This window comes from Macrobrachium nipponense, chromosome 14, assembly GCF_015104395.2.
Source record: "Macrobrachium nipponense isolate FS-2020 chromosome 14, ASM1510439v2, whole genome shotgun sequence".
In the NCBI taxonomy this organism is placed as follows: Eukaryota; Metazoa; Arthropoda; class Malacostraca; order Decapoda; family Palaemonidae; genus Macrobrachium; species Macrobrachium nipponense.
In genome coordinates this window covers 25,132,363-25,156,498 of record NC_087207.1, presented here as the reverse complement: position 1 = coordinate 25,156,498, position 24,136 = coordinate 25,132,363, and the positions used below count along the sequence as shown (strand labels likewise).

The following is a 24,136-nucleotide window of genomic DNA, read 5'->3' as shown; positions in this document are numbered from 1 at the left end:
GCACACAATACAGTACATTTCTGACACTATGTCTATCAGCCATTTGAAATACAAAAACAACAATGACTTAGTACTACTTGTACACCCATGCACCTTTTGCGATTTACTCCTACATTTGGACTCGCTCACTCTCTCAAATTTAGATATGTACACTAAAATGAAATAGAATGCTGCTGTACTTGTAATGAGCAAAAGTTTCATTTTCAGGTAAAAAGTATTACTGTCAGTGGTGTAGTTGGCAATGCCGAGTTCAAGAATTGCTATAATGGATCTGATATGTCACTATCCACGATGAGAGGAAGACCTTAACGATTAGCTGCACGAGCTCAAATTAATGAATGGCAGATTGATAATGAAGGTGAAATCTTTTAATGTGGAATTTTTATTTTTATGAGACGTTTATGAATAAAGAAGTTACATATTTGTTTTCTTACTGCAAATTTGGTCACAGTTATATATTTCTCCTTGCAGAAGATGTAGCTGAAGACATGATTGCTTTAAGTTTGGCAACCGGAGTAGTATGCAGAAGGACAGCTTTAGTTGGTGTAGATCAAGATATGAAACCTGTTGGACATAATTCAGAGGTATGCTGATGACTCAGTTTTATATGTGGTTCTTGTACTTCAAGGGCCTTAATGAAAGTAGCTTTATGACTTTGTAACATATCTCCTGAGATTTTTTATGTCATTTAATTATCTTATTAAAGAATTGCCTGCCAGACATAACTTGAGAAAAACTAGTAGGTCCATTCTTTAATCCAAAAGGTAACATGTTGCATGAGTGCATGAAATTTCCAGCAGCAAGGACAGTTTTGCTTGGTTGTCAGGCTGTTTGATGACATCCAGAGTTCAAATCTAATGCTGGAAAGAAAGAATGGTTGTGGAATTTATACAAAATCTCCTCTGTCGAAGGCAAAGGAAATACATTACTTTTGGTAATGGTGTTTAATTTAGGGTAACCATCCCAAATTGTTACAGAGCCATTCACATTACTCACAACTCTGACAGGTTACCAAGGAGAACCAGTTAAAGAAATATTCCTTTCTATTGCTGTTTCGAATGCTGATTACGTAACTTGTTGTGAAAGAGGTACTTGATGTGGGGAAGTTACAACAGGCCAATGATTACCTCTGTCTGTATGAAGGGCAAGGTACTATTGCAATAGCTAGGGGGTTCATGTTCTGAAATATTATTTTGATGCTGTCATTTACTGTACTTCTGAGATGGTCATATGGTATTTATAAGGAGTGGATTTCAAAGTAATTTCTTGTAATTTATTAACCCTGCTCAATGTTTCTTCAGGCTGGATTGATAATAAAGAGCTTATTTCAATCTCTTCTATTTGTCCAACAAAATATTTTCAGACATAAATTTTTCTGGTACAAAAGTAAATAGTACATACTGGGATTTTCACTTACAAGTCTACGTGCTATATGGCTGACTATAATCATCCAAACCAAAACCCTTATTAAGGAAGCAGTTGCTGTGCAATTATGCATGTTCCCATTTAGGCACAATATACCATATCTTGCATACAGCTACCATATCTTGCATACAGCAAGATTTGACTCGTTCATCAGTTATTGTTTCTTGCATCATCTCTTTTATTATCACCTTCTTGACTAGCCTCAATCATAATAGTTGAGGAATGTAACTCATATGGATCAATACTTATTTTCCCTTTGGAAAGGGACTTGGCAAAATTTTCATTCTCTTCACTGTAACAGTTATTTCTGGGCTCAGCCGTGTCGCTCCCGTGAAATATGTCTGCTTTAGCACTATTTCTAGTAAAATATTGCTATAATACCAGAGAACTGCTAAATTGGACATGTCAGAAGCCTCTGACTTCGCCTCACACCTATATAAAAGGTGTCGGTTATAAAAACTGGGGCGAGTGTTAAACACTACCACAGCAACCCCTCCAATTAGCCTTTTCCTCATCAAAAGACCCTAAATACGGGGAGCCGACCCATAGGTCACACCTAGCTACCCCGTTGAAGGCGGCTGTGACGTCATACTTTTCGATAACCATTCCGTGTTCACACGTTCGAATATTACTATTTGTTCTTTTATTTTTATTCTGGTTACGGATCGTCATCTACCTCTTCACCAAGTTAAGTACTGGTTCGCCCTTTTTCAATATTTAGGGAGTGAATTTGCCTATCGTTTTGCCTTTATTTATTTTGGATTTATTAGGCGTCACTTTTAAATAGGGGGCGGGCGGCAAGTCGCCTTTACGGCTTACCCTTGAATTGTACCGATTTACGCTTGAATTGTACGACTTCGAGTAGTTCTTCCTCTCTGCTTGTAACATGTGATATTTCAGTACATGTATGTATGTATGATAGTATATATATATGTATATATATATATAGGGATGTATATATTTATTTTATTTATTCTTGGGTGGCAGTTTTTTAGTCGATCCGATTTCCATTTATGTTTTGTTATTTTCATTATTTTCACGTTTTTCACGGGGGTCTTCTTCGAGCACGTTTCTTTGTTTCGTGCTTCGCCGTTTATCCACCGTCCTATTTTCATTCAAGAATTTTCCCTTTTTTCTTTTCGTCAGCTTGCCGTTTCTTATCGTTTTGTCAGTAAGTAAGTAGTTTTTCCCCCCCCTTTTATTTTCTTTTCTTTTTTGCCACGGAACTTGCGAGTTCATGTGGCCGTCCCGGGTTACTTCGTGTACCCCCACTCCGGGTCATACAGCTCCGGGTGGTTTTAATTATTATAGTCCCCGGGACGTAAATATATGAATATATATATACATATATATATTTTTTATATATATTATTTTCCTTTCTTTTGCCACGGAACTTGCGAGTTCATGTGGCCGTCCCGGGTTACTTCGTGTACCCCCCACTCCGGGTCATACAGCTCCGGGTGGTTTTAATTATTATAGTCCCCCGGGACATAAAATATATGAATATATATATACATATATATTTTTTATATATATATTATTTCAGTTCGGCATGCTCCGGCATATGACATTATTATCATAATAATCCTATAAGTTTTTGTGCAATTGTTCTCATATATTATTGCACTTACAGGCCACTCAGTGTCTGGTTGCCGATCTACAGGATCTGTGCAACCATGATGTTTGCCGGAACCATGCCCCGTGCGCAGTATTGCTTACCGGTTCCGTAGTCTGGCATCACGTAAACGGACTTTGCCTGCTACTACTTGTACAACAGGGTACCTGTTCGATAAGTTACCGCACTGCTTGTTCTATACATATTGTGATGGAATTATATTACACTACTTGATTAGTGTTAAAAAAAAAAAAAAAAAATGAAATAAAAAAAATAAAAAAATAAATAAATAAATAAAACAATAATAATAATAATAATAATAATAATAATAAATAAATATGATAACTAAATAAACAATTAAAATAAAATAAATAACTAAATAATAATCAAATAAATTACTATATAAATAAATAAATAATTAAAATTTCTGTAAATTAAATTACATTAATTAATCAACATAATATGTAAGCATAATGTTCAAAGATTTTACTCGAAATTGACACATTCTTGCATTACAGACAGAGCAGTCTGTTAAGCATGCTGCACTCTCCACCCTCAAGGTCTGGGTTGGAGGTTTTGGACAGAAAGTAGGGGTAGCTAAGCCTTTTTATGCTACCTCAAGATATGGCAGCCTCCCCAGCCGGGAAAGCTGCCGGATACGTTGACCCAAAAGTCGCAGCACCAATTATCAAATAAATTCAAGATTCAGTTATGGAACAGCAAGAGGCAGAATTGCCAGACCTTGGTTTGGAAGAAGTCTCACTTGAACTAGTGAGGATTTGCCCATTACACTAGATATGGTTACAGGTAACAGTGTTAATGAGGCTAGCCTAGTTGGTCACCGGGTCTTTCCTCGAGTGACTCTGATTCTTCCTCTCCCTTTACTCCAAATTCCTTCATGGGTTTCACAGGAGGTTTGCCCCCTCCCAGGTCGCATTCCTTCTCTGTGATTCCTAGATTAAAGAGAAAACCTTCGGGTAAAACCTTGCTTAAAAGCCAATCAGACACAAAGCCAAGGCCTGGCAGGTTCCAGAGGTTCATACACATATTAAACCTAGGATGAGATCCAAGGCCTCAAGGAGAGAACTCTTCCCCATTGCCCCTCAAGTCCCATCCCTGCAACGTCTAGAGGTCGGATACCTCATAAGGTACCGTAGGGAGCGCTGGAAGGTTCCCCTTTAGTCGGCAAAGACCTGTTCAACACGAATATTTTAAATCAGGCCAGTAGTCTTGCTAGCTTAGTCAGTTCAGTCGCAGCAAGGTTTGAAAGGGTGTTTTTAAACGTTTACGTGCACAGGACTCCCTGATTGCAGGTCTCAGACAGGAGTCGGCAGTTCCGGCACCTCCTAGTAATTTGGTGCAAAGGTCAGAGCATGCCTGACGGGTCCACGTTCCCTCCGTTCCACCCTGGTGATTTTTGGAGGGTAGTGAACTTCGCTCCGTTTGTCAGCGGGATGTTGACTGTAGAAGGTTGTGGTACACATAGACTCGAGGATTTCTAGTTATTCCCGAAAGGTTATGGCCACCATTTATAGCTTATGTTAGGCTTATGGAGGCAGCTTCGATTATAAAGGACAAGGTCTCCAAGGGGACTGTTATCCTTTCTAACAATCAGGCTCATCAAGTATAGATATGGAGCCTAGAAGTGGATCTGCTCAAATACTAAGGTAACAACATGACGGGAACTCCTTACCTTTTACATCAAAGGTAGCAGGATTTACCCTTCAGGCAGTGACTCGGGAAGAGCCCCAGCTTAGCGAGACAGATTCCACATCATTGCTACCCCCAAGGTAGAGAGAGTTTGTGGGAAGTTTTGCTGGCTACATTCTCGGCAGGCAAGCTTAAGCCAAACTGTGCAATCAACTTGTTTAGTGAGCGCCTCTGTCAGACGCACTGATCCAAGCCGGATTTGATGCTAGGACACGTCTTGCAAGGTCTCTTAACTCTCTAGTGATGACGGAGACGGCGGTTCTGGAGTATGCTCATGAAACCGCTGTATAAGGTCATTGCGGAGTAGTTACTTTTTAAGCATGCAATGTGCCTCGTACGGCTTTGCGGTTACTAAGAGAAATGGCAAGAAGCATGTTCTATCCGAGGCTACGATCAGGCACGAACCCAACAGCTTCTGGCTTCCTCAATCTAGGGTGCAGATCTCTTCCAGCTTCGGCAGTAAACGAGGTTCAGAATGAGGCATCACATTTTAATCAAGCATCAGATTGCGTTGGGGCATCCCTTTCAAAAGGATATTAAGAGTCTTCTTCCTCCAGTTTTAGGACTAGGAAAGTCAAAGAAGGTACCAATCTTTCCAAGTTCCGCAACAGCACCCTGTGCTATAAGCTGTACTAATTCAGCAAGTTCCCCAACCTTCATCTTCTAAGACTCAGCCTCGGCAACAGCCTCAATTTGTCTCCCTTTCGCCGTCGGCTAGCCAACAGGTTCCCCCTTTCGTCAGAGTGGAGGAACCGGAGCCCAAGGGCGAGCTAGAGGTGTATGGTCAGGAAAGGAACCCGACCCTCATCATCTCAATGAAGTTCCTCAAATAGGAGGCAGGCTGTATCTCTTTTAACATCGTTGGGAGTTCAGCAGCTGGGCTGGAAAACATAGTATCTATCTATCAGCATCCAACCCAAGGGTTGATGGATTACCCCAGGGACCTTCTCCAGAAGGGAGCAGTCTCCAGGACAAAGAACTTAAAATTTCAAAGTCGTCTATTCAGTGTCCCAAGAAAGGGACCGACCAAAGGAGGGTGATCTTAGACTTGTCCCGTTTAAACTTGTACATTCCTTGCGACAAGTTCTAAAGGCTGACCATCTCTCAGGTAAGGGCCTTACTTCCCCGTGGGGGCGTCACCACCTCTATAGGTCTTACAGACGCATATTATCATGTTCCCGACGGTCTCAGCACTCCCATCCATTCCTGGGCTTCAAAACTAGTAAAAGAAGCTTATTCCTTCAAGGTGATGCCCTTTGGGCTGAATATAGCCCCAAGGGCTGGGTTTTCACGGAACTGGCGGAGGTAGTGGTGCAGGAGCTAAGGTCTCAGGTTTTATTGGTAGTGGCGTACCTAAACGACTGGCTAATCTGGGAGATGGTCAAAGACAAGTTTAGGAAAGCCATGGACGGGTCATATCTTTCCTGGAATATATAGGGTTCAAGATCAACAGGACCAAGTCCCGATTGGCCCCAGAATCCAAGTTCAAGTGGCTAAGTTTCCATTGGGGCTTGGATTCACACAACCTTTCCATTCCATCAGGGAAGGGGATGCCAAGGTAACAAGCCAATTCTTAAAATGCAAAAAGGCTTCGAGAAGGAATCAGGAGACGATCCTAGGCTCGCTCCAATTTGCGTTCAGTCACAGACGTTCTGTTGAAAGCCAAGCTCAAGGACATCAATCGAGTTTGACGTTCAAGGCCAATGCCAAGTGTCGTGACAAGTTCGGCCGGGTACCTCTGATTCCCAAGGAATGTCTACGTCCATGGGCAATAGCCAAAGAGTTACAGTTGCAGTTCCCTCCCCCGTCCCTACTGATGCATACAGTCGCATCACTATCAGGTTGGGGAGGTTATTCACAGCACGACAAGGTTCAGGGAACTTGGTCACCTCAGTTCCAAAAGCTTCACATCAACATCCTGGAAGCTATGGCAGTGTTTCTGACCTTAAAGAAGCTCCGTCCTCCGGAGGAGACTCATATCAGATTGGCTCTCGACAGTGCAGTAGTGATACATGGTATAAACAGAGGTGGTCCAAGTCAAGTCATGTGAACCACAGGGTGATAGCAATTTTTCTCTAACTGACAAGAACACCTGGCATCTATCGGCTACCCATCTGGCAGGAGTCCACAATATAGTAGCAGACGCATTGTCCCGGTCAGTCCCCCTGGAGCCAGAATGGTCACTGGACCAGGAACCCTTCGAGAGGGTTTGTAGGAGAGTACCGGGTCTGAAAGTAGATATGTTCGCTACAGGGGCAAACCACAAGCTGCCTTGTACGTAGCCCAAAGTATGGACCCTCTAGCATACGCTACGGACGCCCTGAGTATAGATTGGAAACCAGTGGAGGGAGGTTTATTTATTCCCTCCAGTGAACCCTCTCTGAAGGTGTTGCACAAGTTGAAATCCTTCAAAGGTCAGGTGGGCTCTCATAGCTCCTTACTGGCCCCAAGAACAATTGGTTTCTCCTTCTCCTAGAACTAGGTCTTCATCCTCACCCCCCCCTCCCCCGGGCTTGAGCTGACGCAACAAGTTCAAACGGTGATGTGTTCGATTCCTCAGGTCTTCACAAAACCCTATCTTTATGGATTTCATGAAGTTTGCAGGTAGGAGGGTAGGGGACATTGATCCACAGAACATTCTGTTCTTGGAGTCAGACAAAAGAGAATCTACACTTCGCCAGTATGATTCAGCAGTTAAACAATTGCCTACATTTCTCAGGAAATCAATGTCAAAGTAATGACAATGAACGTGACTATAACATTCTTCAGGCCTTTATTCGAACAAGGCTTGGCAGTTGCCACAATAACAACCACTAAGTCAGCTCTGAAAAAGATTTTCTTCTCGGGTTTGGTATAAATCTAACTGAGTCTTATTTTACCTCAATCCCAAGGGCTTGTGCACGCCTGCGGCCCATTCAAAGGCCGTCGTCAGTGTCATGGTTTCTTAACGATGGTCTCAGGTTTAGACTCTAAAACAGACAACTTCAAATGTGATTGCCAAACCCTTTTGCGTAGGGCACTGTTTTTATTAGTTCTGGCTTCAGGTGCCAGAACATCGGAGATGTCATCTTTATCTAGTGGCCAAGGGCATATAGAATTCCTTCCCTCGGGTTACGTGTGCTTTCACCAAATAATTATTTTATGGCTAAGAATGAGGAAACCCTTTGGTAGGCGATCCCCTTGGAAGTTGTTCCGCTTCCGCAACATCCATCTTTATGTACTGTTAAAACCCTAAGGACTATTTATCTAGCACATCTACCTTTTCCGAAGGCCCCCCCCCTCCTTTTCATGTGGGGCGGTGGTGGTACCATATCCCTAAAGGGCATTACGCAGCAGTTTTTGTATTTTACCAAGGAAGTCAGCCCAGGGTCCTTTCCCAAAGCGAGTGCTATTCGGGCTATAACAACTTCTGTAAATTTCTTCAAATATATGAACTTTTGATGATCTGAAGAAATATACTGGTCGGCAGTCGCACTGGGTTTTTCCAAAGCTTTACCTTAAGTCCTTGGAGGATCTTAAATATCAGGCAATAGCTGTAGGGAGGTCAGTGTCTCCTTGCAACATCAATATAGTATTTGTCCTTGTGTCATATGAATATTTTCCATTATGCCAGTTTTATTAACATCCTACCTATCGCAGCAAATCTCTTTGCTATTTCACTTGGTCTATGGTGTTAGTTTATACAATTTAATATTCTGTTTCATTTCAGAGTGATGTAGCTTGGTGTTTCTCTGGTACAATTTCACGGGAGCGACACGGCTGAGCCCAGAAAAGGGATTTTGACGTAGGAAAATCTATTTCTGGGCGAGGAAGCGTGTCGCCCCAGTGAAATCCCCCTGGTTTTTTTCCCTCCCCTTGCAGTGCACCAAGCTTCATTGCTATCGATAAGTATGACGTCACAGCCGCCTTCAACGGGGTAGCTAGGTGTGACCTATGGGTCGGCTCCCCGTATTTAGGGTCTTTTTGATGAGGAAAAGGCTAATTGGAGGGGTTGCTGTGGTAGTGTTTAACACTCGCCCAGTTTTATACCGACACCTTTTATATAGGTGAGCGAGTCAGAGGCTTCTGACATGTCCAATTTAGCAGTTCTCTGGTATTATAGCATATTTTACTAGAAATAGTGCTAAAGCAGACATATTTGTCACTGGGCGACACGGCTTCCTCGCCCAGAAATAGATTTTTCCTACGTCAAAATCCCTTTTCTTCTTACTCCTTCACATGTGTCATCATTAGAGGTGTAGTCAACACCTACACATATGCAAATGCTTTATTTTCTCTAGAGCTAGTTTCTTATTTAGTTACCTGTACTGACCAGAGGATTTGGGTCCCCTACTTACCATAGTCCCCAGGAGCACCATGGATCCTGCAGGTCACAGTCAGCATTCTGTAGCATACGACATTCCAAACCACAATCAGAAATTCCAATTTAGGCTGTATTTAAGTGATGGGTTTGTGGTAAAAGAAATTGTTCAATAAAACAAAGTGGATGTTTTCATTAAAAACCCATCAATCGTAACAAGTGCCCTTCTGCCACCCACTGACGTTACTGCTGACATTCCTTATAGCTGAGAAAAATACAGCAGTAGCCTACTGTGAACTTAAGCATAGATGGCACATGTACAGTATTAGTACTAGGGTCCTTCTTATGTCTTTAGTCAAAAGACTGTAGTGTCTGAAGCATAAGACCATGAATGTGGTCTATACTATATTATGTGGTGGAAGAGAAATTTGTCTTATAAAAACAAATGTTTGTTTTTAATTATACCTTTATCAAATGCAGACTTTATAGCCTATCTCAAAGGTTTATAAGAATATAACATATTCAACAGATACATCCATCAGAAATTCCACAAGGGCAGTTCTATGCAAAACGGGCACGAAGGCATGTGAGTACTATATCTCCAATTTGCAGAAGTTTCTCTGACAATATGATGGAAGGTTTATGTGCTGCCAAGTTTCACTTTTAGATCAGATATTATATACTGCCTGAAATTTTTTGAGTTAAAATTAATAATACATGATTACATTGGCTAGTGTTAGTTTTAAAACTGTTTTATCTAGAAGAAATGCAGAACATTCAAATTTTGAACCTGGTTTAATTAAGTATCCTACAAAGGACTTCTTGCACTGTAACCTAGGTACTTGAAGATTAGTAGGTTTCTAAGAATAGGACATCATCTTCCTGTAGATGCTTGGAAAATTGTAGAAGAAACCTGTACAGAAGAGGATGCATGTCTGTGTTGCTAGGTTGAAAAATCAAATTCTCTCTCTGTCTCTCTCTCTCTCTCTTCTCTCTCTCTCTCTCATGGCTATGCTACTGATGTACAGTATTTTCAAGTAGTATGTAATTTTAAGATATTTGATAGCAGTATTATTTGCCAAACATGTTAGAGTACTGTACTGAACATTTGTTAGTATGTAACTCTCTCTCTCTCTCTCTCTCTCTCTCTCATGACTATGCTACTGATGCACAGTATTTTCAAGTAGTATGTATTTTTAAGATATTTGATAGCAGTATTATTTCCCAAACATGTTAAGAGTACTGTACTGAACATTAAATTTTGTTAGTATCTCTCTCTCTCTTCTCTCTCTCTCTCTCTCTCTCTCTCTCATGGCTATGCTACTGATGTACAGTATTTTCAAGTAGTATGTATTTTTAAGATATTTGATAGCAGTATTATTTACCAAACATGTCAGAGTATTGTACTGAACATTTGTTAGTTTGTAACTCTCTCTCTCTCTCTCTCTCTCTCTCTCTCTCTCTCTCTCTCTCTCTCTCTTTTGCAGTGCTGCTACAAATGAAGCTAAATATAAAGTAGTACAGTATACATAATGGGGTATATATATGCACTTTAATGCATATAAGAGAAATTCAACGTTGGTGGAGATTACGTGGAAGATTATTGCCCAGCAGACAAAACGAATGAGGTATAACAATTATGTATGTCTTATCTATATTGAAGATAGCACCTTTTGTATCAAACATGAAGGATTTGTGTGTATTGTCACCTTAGATGTTATTTACATAGTGTTCCAGCAGAATCATAATGACTACAGTAATGCATAATGACCACAGTTTAAAACTATTTATGTTAGTTGCTTATTGTGTAGGTCATATGCATAGATATTTTGTTGAATTAAAAGATGACTTGAATTTATTGTCTCTACATGAGCAATACAGTATACTGACAGCTGTATACAAAGTTTGGTAATTCTTATAAACAAAAAGATATAAAATATTTTTTTCTGGGCTCAGCCTGTGTTGCTCCGTGAAATGCTTCCTTTAGTATACATTTCTAAGGTAAAGTATTGCTACAAATACCAGAGAAAAAACTAAAATGATAGTGCCATAGTATAATGGCTCGCTCACCTTTAAGGGGGCCGGCCGGAACCTCTATATATGGAGGTATAGGGCGAAAAATGCAAAGTCATGAAAAAAATTCATGGAGCTTCATATGGCAATTGAGAATACGTATACGAAATATTTTCGTCAAAATTCCTCTTACTTTCGTAGTTACAGGGTACTTATTTAACGTAACTCAATAAGCCTAAAACATTGATCCGTAAACCAAGAAAATGCAATATTTCTTCTATTATCGTAAAATTTTTGATAACTATTGTCAAAGAAATTGGAGAAATGGCCATCTGTAGACATTCCCCGAGTCGAGAAGGAGACTCAGGCTCAAGCTACCAAGTTTAGTGCGATCACAGACGTTAAGTAGTTTACACGTTCCATTTCACGTCTGACATTCGCCTGATTTCACGTATGTTTATGTATGTTTCGGCAAGAATTTCATTCATGCCAATGAGGAAAAGACAAGGGAGACATCTCGTAAACATCAAAAGAAGAAATTCGCTGTAGTAAGCCGAGTTAGTGAAGGGGAGAGAGAGAATTGCGTAGGAAGGAGTGCATCCATCTTGCCTCAAGCAGTGCCCCAGGCTGCGATATATGAGCAAGGGGATCATCATTTATGATTAAATTATGATAAATAAAATAGTTTTTGTTTACTAATACACAAAAACAAATATACATTCATAATAATCATTATTTATTAATACTGTCTTTATAGAAATACGAAGGAAAACTTTGAACGCCCTCCGTATCTCAAAACTATACTTATTGACCTTCAAAATCTATCTTCTCACTTAGTTTTAAAGCTATAACATTGGAATTTGGTATATAACTCAGAAAGACATTATAGAACAATCAAATAGAGCCCTTTTTTCCAATTTTTGTTTCATATTTTTTTTATAAATTTTTTTCTCCTGATTTATAGGGTTTATTTTTTGACCATATTGAAAAATTCATATCTAGCAAAAAAAACAAAAATGACTTTTAGAAAAAAAAACTCTCCATTCGATTGGAGGTCTACATCAGGTCCTATATATGGTAGTAATCCCAGTCTTAATATTAAATATCAAGGGAGGAGATAGAATTTGAAAAATGGTTATTTTCGGGATAAATTGCCCTGGCGTCACAAAACCGAAGGTCAGAGGCGAAAATCATATGCGGTTTGGAGATGTCCCAAGTCACCTTATTAAGTGGTATGAATATCAAAGTCCTGTCCTTGAAAAAGGGCATTAGCCGGCCGGCCCCCCTTAATTAAGGTGTCGGTATGGTAAACTGGGGCGAGTGGGAAAACCCACTACCAGAGGTCCCTTGCCATTTAGTCTCTTCCTTCTTCAATATCCTCGTCTACAGAGGAGCCGATCTAAGGCCCCGCTACCCGCTACTACTACAACTAGCGTCTTTGTTTTTATTCCTTTCGATAGCACAGTTCACGCTGCACGCGTTTTTTCTCTTGTGCTGTGTTTCGTTCTGGATTAACCTTTTTCGTATTTGTCATGGAACGTCAAGCTTCTGCATCCAAGTTAAGTACTGCAATTATTGTTTAAGAGCATTTGAGCAACCTTTTGGCAAGATAAGCCAAGTAATTTTAGGTTATATGTGAGAGCGGTAGAACGTGCATTGTCGTTCCCGCACCGGCTTCACATGGCTCACCGGCTGCGTATGTTTCGCTGCTTCTTGCACCAATTGGTCTTCCATACTAATTGGTCTCATTGCTTTGTTCAGCAGTACCTTATTTATTTTTATTTTAAGATGCATTTGTTATTGACGTTTATATTTAGTCCGTTCACGGGGGATAGCCTTCTTTCGAACCGCATGCTTTCGGTTGTGGCTTGTTTTCCTTTCTTGGATGGAAGTTTCCTTATCAACCATTAACGTCTCAGTAAGATAGGATTTTACCTCACTTGCCTTACGGAAGGACTCTGGCCCTTTCGTATCCCTTACCGTCCCTTACCGTCCTTGAGCCACCCTAGTCACTTGTCCCTCGAACTTTCGTTACGGTATCTAGGCTAGGCCGCTCTGAGTTTCTAGGCTACCCTCCAATTCGTTGGATTCGTTTGCCTAGTTTCTCAAGGACAATCCCTTTCTCTCTCACTCATATTTATTTCTTTCTCCCCCGTGTTAGGACAGGTTTTTCATGTTATGTGTGATTTTCTGGCCGGCATTAATTGGCCTACAGGCCTTCTTGGATCGACTGGCCTCCCACACAGCGTGAATGTTCACCCGGCTGAGAGTGTCTCCAGTCGATCACGTACGAGCCACCCTGCTACTGACCCCTCTCAGTTCCCCCCCCCCCTCCTCCTCTTCCACTTCGGTGGAAGGACGACTCGCTCACGCTATCGCAGATAGACATCCGAGTCACCATTTGGGGGAAAAGGGGTTGTCTGGGGGGGTACACTCGGTGAGCAGGCCCACTGTCCTCTGCCACGCAGCTAGTGGCGATAGGGAGAGACCCTACTCGACCGAGCTATGGTTGGCCACCAGGCTCGGGAAAGCGGGTTCTCCCCGACCCACTAGGTAGTGTATCCCCCTCACTATCTTTAGAGCCCACCCTTTCCCAGCTCCACTCAGGCGACCTCAGGGCTCCGGCGTAAGCCGGACCCGACTCCGGGATAGTTAGGGCGTTTGGATATGTGATAGGCCCGGCCTGTCTATGGGATTCCCTTTTTGCATGCATGGTTTTTACACATAACATCCACATTCTTTTGTAAGGATTAGTAAACTGGCTCACCCTGTTACGTCTCGCTCTTCACCTGTATCGGATATTGGGTTATTCCCTCTCTCCGGCACAATGAGGACAGCCTGAATCCACTTCTGCTGTGGAATCATACTAGTTCCCTTTCCTACCCGTGATGTTCCTGCGAGTATACACGGGGCACCGGAGCTATTAGTAACAGGTGACATGTTATTGATCATTATATTTATATACTGGAGCCGGAGTTACTCCGGCAAACAATAGTATACCTCGCACAACCACGGACCTATCCCGAAAGGTTGTTGGTGATACTCATGTATTATTTGACTTTACAGGTTACCTGTTGTCTGGAGGAATGGTGTAAACGCCGTTCTCCAGGAGCCCTGTGGGCACGTCTGCCGGGCACATGCTGGCTGCGCAGTTCGCCTTGAGGACTACGTAGTCTGGCATCACGAGAACTGCGTTGTTTGTTACACTTTGGTGAATCAAGTCACCTCCGAGGTAGGTGACACTTCAGTCTATACATAATGATACAATGAGAATCAATAAACTATAATATACACTATTATATTAGATTAAGTCTATCTCTAGTGTTAGGTATTAATATTAACCCCCCTTTTTACAGGGAGTACAAGCGGTCCGAGAGGCTGCCTTATCCACCTTGAAGGCATGGGTTGGCGGATTTGGTCGCAACTCCGCCAAGGGACAACCCTACATCCTGTCCCAGGACATGGCCGCCCTCATCTTCCCAGGTGCAAAGAAGGGATCGGTGGTGGACGCTGAAGTGGCTGCTCCTCTGATCACCAAGATCCAAGAAGCAGTCGCACTCCCGACGGAGGAAGGCATCGCTGAAGAAGTCGTAGGAAACGTGGCAGCTCTCGATTTGGACCTTGAGCCCATGGCTATTGACGACATGGGTAATGGTAAGAAGGGTAGTGAGGCAGGTTTTCGTAGGGACTCAAGGGCTGTCCTTGAGTCCATCTTTGTCTTCTTCTCCTTCTACTTCCAATTTCTTCCAGGGATTCACCGATAGACATCAGTCGGTCAGACCGAAGTCTTCATCGGCGATCCCTAAAGTTAAGGCAAGAACGGACTTTAAATCTAAACAAAAGTCCCTGCCAAAGAGGTCAGGAACCAACCCGGCCACCAAGTCACCGGCTCATAACCCGGGACAGACAGGTCAAAGGTCACTCCCCCACCAAAAGGGAAAAGGGTCGAGGTCCCCAAGGTTCCCAAGAAGAAGGCTCAGCCTTCTTCCCTTGACCCTGATGCACTCTCAGAGAGCATCATGCAGCGCATGGGCAGCATGGTTGTTGGGAACTTGGTCCAATCCAAGTTCCAAGAAATGTTTGCCCAGCTATCTAACACGCTGCAGGGATCAGGCCAATCCATCCAATCCTTGTTGGAGAGGATGGTAGCTCAGGAGAACATGATGGCAGGTCTCCTAGATATGGCAGCAGACAGGCACAGCCCGGCCAAGCAACTCCTACATGGACTATGCCGGACTCGACCAATCTCCCTCCGTTTAAACCTAACAACCCATGGAGGGTAGCAGCACACGCTCTGTTTTCAGAGAGTATGCTGGCCATTGAGGGTTGCAGAACTCGAAGGCTAGAAGACTTCGAGTTCTATCCTGAGGGACTCCAGCCTCCTTTCCTAGGCTACGTTCGCCTAACGGATGCTGCCGTGAGGAGGGAGGATAAAGTTCTGAAGGAAACAGTAATCCTTCCCCGAGACCAAGCCCAACAAGCTTGGCTCAGAAACCTGGAAGAGTGGGAATGTATAAATACGAAACTCACTGCGTTCAAGAGCCTGTTTACGATTTTCACCGTAAACGAAGACACCCCGTTACCATTCACTTCCAAAGTAACGGAAGCAACTTTCCAGGCAGCAATGAAAGACAAACCTATGCCTCAGCTCCGAGAGACGGATCCAACCTCCCCTCTGCTCCCCGGGTTAGAGGAGTACTACTCCGACGCACCCGCCACCTTTTCGGTGGGTAAACTTAAGCCGGACTGCGGTAACACACTGTTTAGTGAGAGGCTACCTAGGCTGCCGGAAGCGCTGTTACAAACCGAATACGACGCCAGGATGAGGCTCAGTAGATCCCTCAATTCGCTGACTATGACGGAGATGGCGTCTATTATCTACGGTCAAGAGACACTGTTTAAAATCATGGCCAAGTCACTACTGCATACAATGTAATGTGACTTATATGATTTCATCATAGCTCGGCGTAACTGTAGGAAACACGTTCTGGGGGAAGCCACAATCCGCCATGAGCCGAATAAGTTGATCGCCTCATCCATATGGGGCGCGGACGTTTTCCCCGCCTCAGCTGTAAATGAAGCGTTGTTCAAAGTGGCAAGAGTCAATCAGAGCCTGAAGATTTGGTGGGGACTCGTACCCAAGCGGAAACCCAAGTCCACCGGATTGAACCCCCAGAATCAAGAAGAGACCTAGGAAGTTCCAGCCCTTCCAGGCTCCCCAACAGACTCTGATGCAGGCGGTTCCGGTATCTCAAGTACCACAACCGTCTACGTCCAAAGCACAGCCGCAACAGCAGTTTGTGCTTCTGGCCCAGCTGGCACAACAACCTCAGGCTTCAACCTCCTTTGGAGTCTCTCCGGCCTATAATGCGACGTTTGAGTCACAATCCTTTCAGCCGTTCAATAGGTTCACCAGGGGCAGCGGAGCTAGGGGTCCCTCCCGTCACCGGGGCGCCAGAAGAGCCACCAACCGAGGAAAAGGCTTCCGAGGAGCACGAGGTGGCCGCCCATCGGCAAACCAGTGAGAATCCCCAGGTAGGAGGGAGGCTGTACCTCTACCGACATCGGTGGGGGAGGGTTCAGCGACTGGGCGGGCAAAAGCATTGTGACCAAAGGTCTTGGGTGGAGTTGGATTCAAGGTCCCCCTCCATCCAACACCTTTTACCAAAAACCAACAGCGGAATTGGTAGAATATACACAAGAACTCCTTCAAAAGAGAGTAGTATCAAGAGTCAGAAACTTAAAGTTTCAAGGACGCTTGTTCAGCGTGCCAAAGAAAGACTCAAGAAAACTAAGAATAATTCTAGACTTGTCCCATCTGAACTCATTCATTCACTGCGACAAGTTTCGAATGCTGACCGTTTCACAGGTACGGACCTTACTTCCCCATGGGGCCGTCACCACCTCTATAGATCTTACAGATGCCTACTATCATGTCCCAATAGCAAGACACTTCCGTCCATTCCTAGGCTTCAGACTAGGGAAGAAGGCTTACTCCTTCAGAGTAATGCCATTCGGGCTCAACATAGCGCCCAGAATATTCACAAAGTTGGCAGAAACAGTAGTCCAGGAGTTGAGAACTCAGGGAATAATGTTAGTAGCCCATCTGGACGACTGGCTCATATGGGCCACAAATGTCGAAGAGTGTCACAAGGCGACGGTCAAGGTAATTCAGTTTTTGGAACATTTAGGGTTCCAGATAAACAGAACCAAGTCCCGGCTAACTCCGGAATCACGTTTCCAGTGGCTGGGAATTCAATGGGACTTAAACTCCCATACCTTATCAATACCGCCGTTAAAGAGAAGAGAAATAGCCAAGGCCACAAGACAATTTCTTAAAAACAAACAGATGTCCCAGAGAAACCAGGAAAGAATCCTAGGTTCACTCCAATTTGCATCAGTAACGGACGTTCTACTGAAAGCCAAACTAAAGGATATAAATCGGGTTTGGCGCTACAGAGCAAACTGAAGATCCCGGGACAAGATGGCCCCCATCCCGGCGATCTTACGCAAGAGACTCCGCCCCTGGACGGAAATCAAGAATCTGTCAAAGACAATACACTTACAATTTCCTCCGCCGACGCTAGTAGTCCATACAGACGCCTCACTAAGCGGCTGGGGCAGTTACTCACAATACAAAAAGGTACAAGGAACCTGGTCCCTACCATTCCGCCAACTACATATCAATGTACTGGAAGCTATGGCAGTGTTTCTTACCCTGAAAAGGCTACGTCCAGCCAAGAAGTCCCATATCAAGTTGGTATTGGACAGTGCAGTGGTAGTCCACTGCATAAACAGGGGCGGCTCCAAATCGAGCCACGTGAACCACGTCATGATAGCCATATTTGCCTTAGCAGACAGGAACAAATGGCACCTGTCAGCCACCCACATAGCGGGAGTGAGGAACGTGGTAGCGGATGCCCTATCACGATCCGTCCCGCTAGAGTCGGAGTGGACGTTGGACAAGGAGTCATTCAGATGGATCTGTCAACAGGTACCAGGGCTTCAGGTGGATCTCTTTGCCACGGAGTTGAACCACAAACTTCCATGTTATGTGGCCCCCAACCTGGACCCTCTGGCCTACGCCATGGACGCTATGGCTATAGATTGGAATATATGGAAAAGAATTTACCTCTTTCCTCCAGTGAATCTACTCCTGAAAGTCCTAAACAAGCTCAGGACGTTCAAGGGTCAAATCGCACTAGTAGCCCCCAATTGGGCCAAGAGCAATTGGTTTCCCTTACTACTGGAATTAGGACTCCGGCCTCAACAGATTCCCAATCCCAAACTAACACAGTTGGTACAAACGTGGACTGTGTCCGCTTCCTCAGGAATTCAGAAAGCCCTAGCTTTATGGACTTCATGAAGTTCGCTGCTCAGAAAGATGCCAACATTGATCCTCAGAACATCCGGTTCTTAGAATCTGATAAACGGGAATCAACCTTGCGTCAATATGACTCAGCAGTTAAGAAACTAGCTGTATTTTTAAAGGACTCAAATGCACAAACCATGACCACGAATCTGGCCATAACCTTTTTCAGAACCTTGTTCGTAAAAGGCTTAGCAGCAAGTACAATAACTACTACCAAATCGGCTCTTAAGAAGATCTTCCAAATTGGATTCAATATAGATCTAACAGATTCGTACTTTTCATCCATTCCAAGGGCTTGTGCTAGACTTAGACCATCTGAGAGACCCAGGATGGTTTCATGGTTCTTAAACGATGTCCTGAAATTGGCTTCTGACACCAATAACGACTCATGTGATTATATAACCCTCCTAAGAAAAACATTATTCCTAATAAGTTTAGCCTCAGGGGCCAGAATTTCTGAACTGTCGGCCCTATCTAGGGAACCAGATCATATTGAGTTTCTACCTTTAGGAGAATTACTTCTCTCTCCAGATCGTCAATTTCTAGCTAAGAATGAGGACCCACAAGATAGATGGGCCCCAAGGAAGATCGTCCCATTTCCCCAGGACCCATCATTATGTCCAGTTAATTCCCTAAGAGCATATTTAAGCAGGACTGTCCTAATATCTTCAGGTCCTTTGCTCATTAGGGAAAAAGGTGGTACTATTTCCCTAAAAGGAATTAGGCAACAAATTTTGTATTTTATAAAGCAAGCTAACCCGGAATCTTTTCCGCAGGCACATGATGTTAGAGCAGTAGCCACCTCAATTAATTATTTTCAACATATGAATTTTGATGATCTCAAGAAGTACACAGGCTGGAAATCTCCAACAGTATTTAAACGCCACTATTTGAAGTCTTTAGAGGCCCTTAAATTCCCAGCAGTGGCAGCTGGAAACACAGTTTCCACTGACACTGCATAAACAGTATAAGTAGTCATGTAGCCTATGTCTCTCTTACATCTCTCTCTCCTACCTGCCTCGCTAGCTTTCTTACCGTAGCTCGGTCGTTACTGGGTTCATTTGTTACCTTGGATGGCACTTTCTGTATATATTGATAACTTGCACTGTATATATTTGTAACTGGGTCTAATTTCCTTATGTGGTTATTTTGTTGTCTGGTGTGTGTTATTGAGACTTTATGGTTATTTAACTTGTTTGCGTAGATAACTTAATCGTAAGGATTTATTGAAACTTACAATTATGTGATAATTTTATTATTTGTTTTAGAATTAGCTAGATTATATGTATGTAATTCTGATCGAGTTTTTATTCACCTGTATTAGTTGGTTATCTGCATTTTCTTTCCAAGCTAGTGGGGCCAATTCTCTGGCACTATTTCACGGAGCGACACAGGCTGAGCCCAGAATAGGGATTTTGATGGAGGAAAAATCTATTTCTGGGCAATGACCTGTGTCGCCTAGTGAAATCCCACCCCATAATTTTTCCACACCCTCTTTGGCCCAAGCTTGAGTGCTATCTGCAGGAATGAAAACAAAGACGCTAGTTGTAGTAGTAGCGGGTAGCGGGGCCTTAGATCGGCTCCTCTGTAGACGAGGGATATTGAAGAAGGAAGAGACTAAATGGTAAGGGACCTATGGTAGTGGTTTCCACTCGCCCCAGTTACCATACCGACACCTTAATTAAAGGTGAGCGAGCCATTATACTATGGCACTACCATTTTAGTTTTTTCTCTCTGGTATTTTGTAGCAAATACTTTACCTTAGAAATGTATACTAAAGGAAGCATTTCACTGGGCGACACAGGTCATTGCCCAGAAATAGATTTTTCCTCCGTCAAAATCCCTTATTTCATTCTGTTGCATGGCTCTTATGTCCGTTGATTCTAGCTTTGTCTGATGGTTGGATGTATTAATTTTGAAAAGTGATACCTGTACCCACAAGCATGATTGGTTAGAAGGAAGAGCTTGTGGGTATGAACTCTTTTTTCCATTAGGAATACTGGGAACGGGATTACAGTAGTATTGGTTTTCCAGCCCCAAAATACCACCATAAAAACATTTTTAGGTACAATAATTGAGCTTCTGTTGACAATATAAGTACAATAGTATAGTTTAACTGAGAAATACTGTACCATATTTACCGGTGTATTAGGCACACTTTATTTTTAAATGTATAAAAATACTGCCCTGCATCCAATGCAGCTGTACATATTATGGATGTTAGACTGAGCGCCATAGGCTTGGATAGGCTAGCCTACGGTAAACATACTTGGTAGGTACAAAAATTGTTGCTAATAATAAAACATTAAAAACAAAGTAATAAAGTATGAAATCATATGTAAATTTACACTCGTGTTAAAAGGAAACTATATGAAATTTACCTTAAATAAACAACTTTTATGTGTTCCCGCAATGGGCTACCAGGACGGCGCTATGATTTTGTTTACATCCACTTGTTGCAAATGGCCAACAGGCTAACTGCTGATGTATCATAAGCAATTTTTTTTTAAGTTTGTAGTAACACACTGATAATTTCATAAATCATTGCTTGTGGGTACAATGACATTTTATTGAATAAAAGTGCCCATGTCTCCAGTTACTCGTGGCCCCATACACTCTTGGGGGGCAGTTCCGATGTATGCTAGCAAATTCTGGAACTTCCTTTCAAGATACTATGAGGAACATCTCCCTGGAATTTGTCAAAGGTAGCATTTTGCCAGTACTAGGTAAAGTGAACCACTTTGCTTTCAAGAATATTAGAACAGGTGGCAGTTCATTCAGGAGAGGCCAAAAAAGTGGGGTTTTTAAATTATGTGGACAGAATATGGTTTTATGGCAAATTAAGAAGTAAGGGAGACCAGTGCTGTGTGACCATGCAGTAGGGTGTAAGTATACTGTCACTGTAGGTCCTGAGTGTCATAAAAGGCGACTAAAAGGACAGCTACTGCCTTGCAGTCTTACTTTTTAGGAAAAGGCTAGGCCCACTGCCAATAACTATGGAAATTGCTGCCTTGCAGGTTGACTTTTTAATCAAAGGCAAGGCCCACTACCAATAACTGGTTGATGACAGCAAGGGCATGTGGTCATAAAAACCCCTTTCCCCAAAATATAAACCATGCCAAATATTGTAAGGAAGGCAGTGGAGAAGGAACATCAGGCAACCAACATCTTAATGTAGGGTTAACAGTAGGAAAGAAGGAGACCAGTGTTGTGCGACACCGTTCACATTAACAGGAGACATGAAAAAATTACTTTCCGCAGAAAAAAATTGGCAATCACAAAACTGATTGATTGATTGATTGATACTATATTAATCTAGCATCGTGACAACTAGGTCATTGATGCCAAACTATATATAAAAAGACCCTATAAATTTTAATAATAATAATTTAACAGAATTATTTTAAAATATGATAAAAGATTCTGGCAATTATAAAATAAATATAAAAATAAATTATATAAAAAATTATTATTCATACATACATACATACATATACACACACACACACATACATACCATAAACATACGTACATGCACACTCGCATACATACACAACAATTTCAATAAGAATAAAAGCAAGGCGCACACAAGCATTACAGTTTATCTAAAATACCAGAGTTTAAAAAGAAATCCAAACAAGCCAGTCATGTTAAAAATCCCATTTGCTCCTAAAATTTTTGATAACTTAAAAACATTATTCTCCTTCCCATAGTATAGATATTGATTGCGCTGTTCCACAAAACTGGGGCACTCAACCAGCAAGTGTATAACAGTCAGTGGAACCAGGCAATCCTCACAGTATGGTTCGTGATCACGACTCATCAAGTAGGAATGTGTCAGCCTAGTATGTCCAATACGCAGGCGGCACAGAGCTGTTTCAAACCTTCTGGGCATAAAATCGTACTGCCAAGGATTGATTGCAGGTGCAATTGTTCTCATTTTTACATTTGTAGTTATATTTGACCAAATATTTTGCCAAAGTACTTTATGCTTCTCTCTAATTGGAGTATATAAATCTCTGCACGGCAGCTTAAATGATCTGGGCTCAATACGAGAAACAGCCTCCTTGGCAATTGCATCAGCGCGTTCATTTCCAGATATTCCAACGTGTGCTGGAACCCAACAAAATTCAATATTAAAACCCCTCCGTTTAGCTAAAAATAACCATTCCAGAATACTTAAAACTACTGGATGTTTGGAATAAAAATCTTTCAGTGACTCTAGAGCGCTTTCTAGAAGTCACAGTACACAATAAAATTCTTATCATTACTTTTTAAAACTTCTTTGACAGTATTTAAAATTCCATATAATTCTGCAGTAAATGCAGATGCATTACTTGAAAGCCTTCCACTACGCTCAAAGGACGGAAAAACTATGCCAAAACCAGCGCCTGCACTGGTTTTGGATCCATCAGTAAAAAACTGGGATAAAATTGTCATGTTGTGACATATGATCTAAAAAAGGTATAACGTAATATTTTATCAGAGACATTCTTTTTGGTTGATTGAAGTAGTTACAAAACTCTACTGCTGGGAATTTCCAAGGGGGAGTTACAGATGCCTTGACCGGTAGTACACATTTGTCTGGAATGTTCAGGTCTTGGAGGGTTGATTTCAGTCTGAAGGCATATGGACGTGGCATCTTTGGATGACTTTCATAAAAGCTATCAAATCTTCCATTTCTTAGCGACTGGCATACTAGGGATCCTGGAAGTCTTTGGAATCTGAACCAGCTTCGAGCCAGAAGAGTCTGGTAATGTAAGGCTAGGGGCATTTCCCCAGCATCTACTAACACTCTCTCTATAGGGGAAGTCCTAAAAGCTCAGTAGCAATCCTAATTCCAGTATGGTGAATGGAGTCTAAAATCTTGAGGCGACTTGGGGTAGCCGAGGTGTAAACTTCACATCCATATGTTAATTTTGATAAAACCAAGGCTTTATACAATCTCAATAACTGGAGTCTATCTGCTCCCCAAGATGTACTTGACAAAACTTTCAAGATATCCAAGGATTTTCTGCACTTAGCCCTGAGATTTAGGATATGGGGAAGCCAGGTCAACCGAGTATCAAAAATCATTCCTAAAAACCTTGTTTCGTTAACACAAGATATTCTCTGGCCATTTACATATAAATCTGGATCTGCATGTATCCCTCTAATTCTACAGAAATGCATGGCTACAGTCTTTGATGAAGAAAATCTGAAACCATGACTTCAGCCCATTTCACTACCTTATTTATTACTATTTGTAGATGACGTTCTGCTACTGACATACGTGCAGCTGCAAAAGATAAAGAAAAGTCATCCACAAAGAGTGTGTGCATAACATCAGCAGGTATTTGCTTTACTATGTCATTAATTGCTAGAGCAAAAAGTGTTACACTTAACACACTGCCCTGAGGAACACCTTCTTCTTGTTTACAGACTTCAGACAGAACTGCTCCTACTTGTACTTGAAAATAACGATTTTTTAAGAATAGCTTGATAAAAATAGCTAATTCTCCTCTTAAACCATATTCATGGACTACTTTCAGAATTCCATACCGCCACGTAGTATCATACGCTTTTTCCAAGTCGAAGAAAACCGTGATAAAGTGGTGCTTAGAGGCAAAGGCTTCACATATTGCAGACTCCATTCTAACCAAGATATCAACAGTGGATCGCATACTGCGGAAACCACATTGGGCCGGAGAGAAAAAGTTTC

The 24,136-nt window shown here is 42.2% G+C and overlaps 2 protein-coding genes across 3 annotated transcripts in view; one reads left to right on the top strand and one right to left on the bottom strand.

Annotated features, from left to right (window-relative positions):
* LOC135226176 (uncharacterized) overlaps nt 1-43 on the bottom strand; it is a 14,814-nt gene extending 14,771 nt beyond the window's left edge. Inside the window, exon 1 of the mRNA XM_064265620.1 lies at nt 17-43. Within this exon, the coding sequence (XP_064121690.1) occupies nt 17-43 (27 nt within the window). The remainder of the gene's footprint in view (nt 1-16) is intronic.
* The window catches only part of LOC135226406 (metal cation symporter ZIP14-like), a 198,569-nt gene that overhangs the window by 110,714 nt on the left and 63,719 nt on the right, over nt 1-24,136 (top strand). The gene's annotated exons all lie outside the window — the stretch shown is intronic.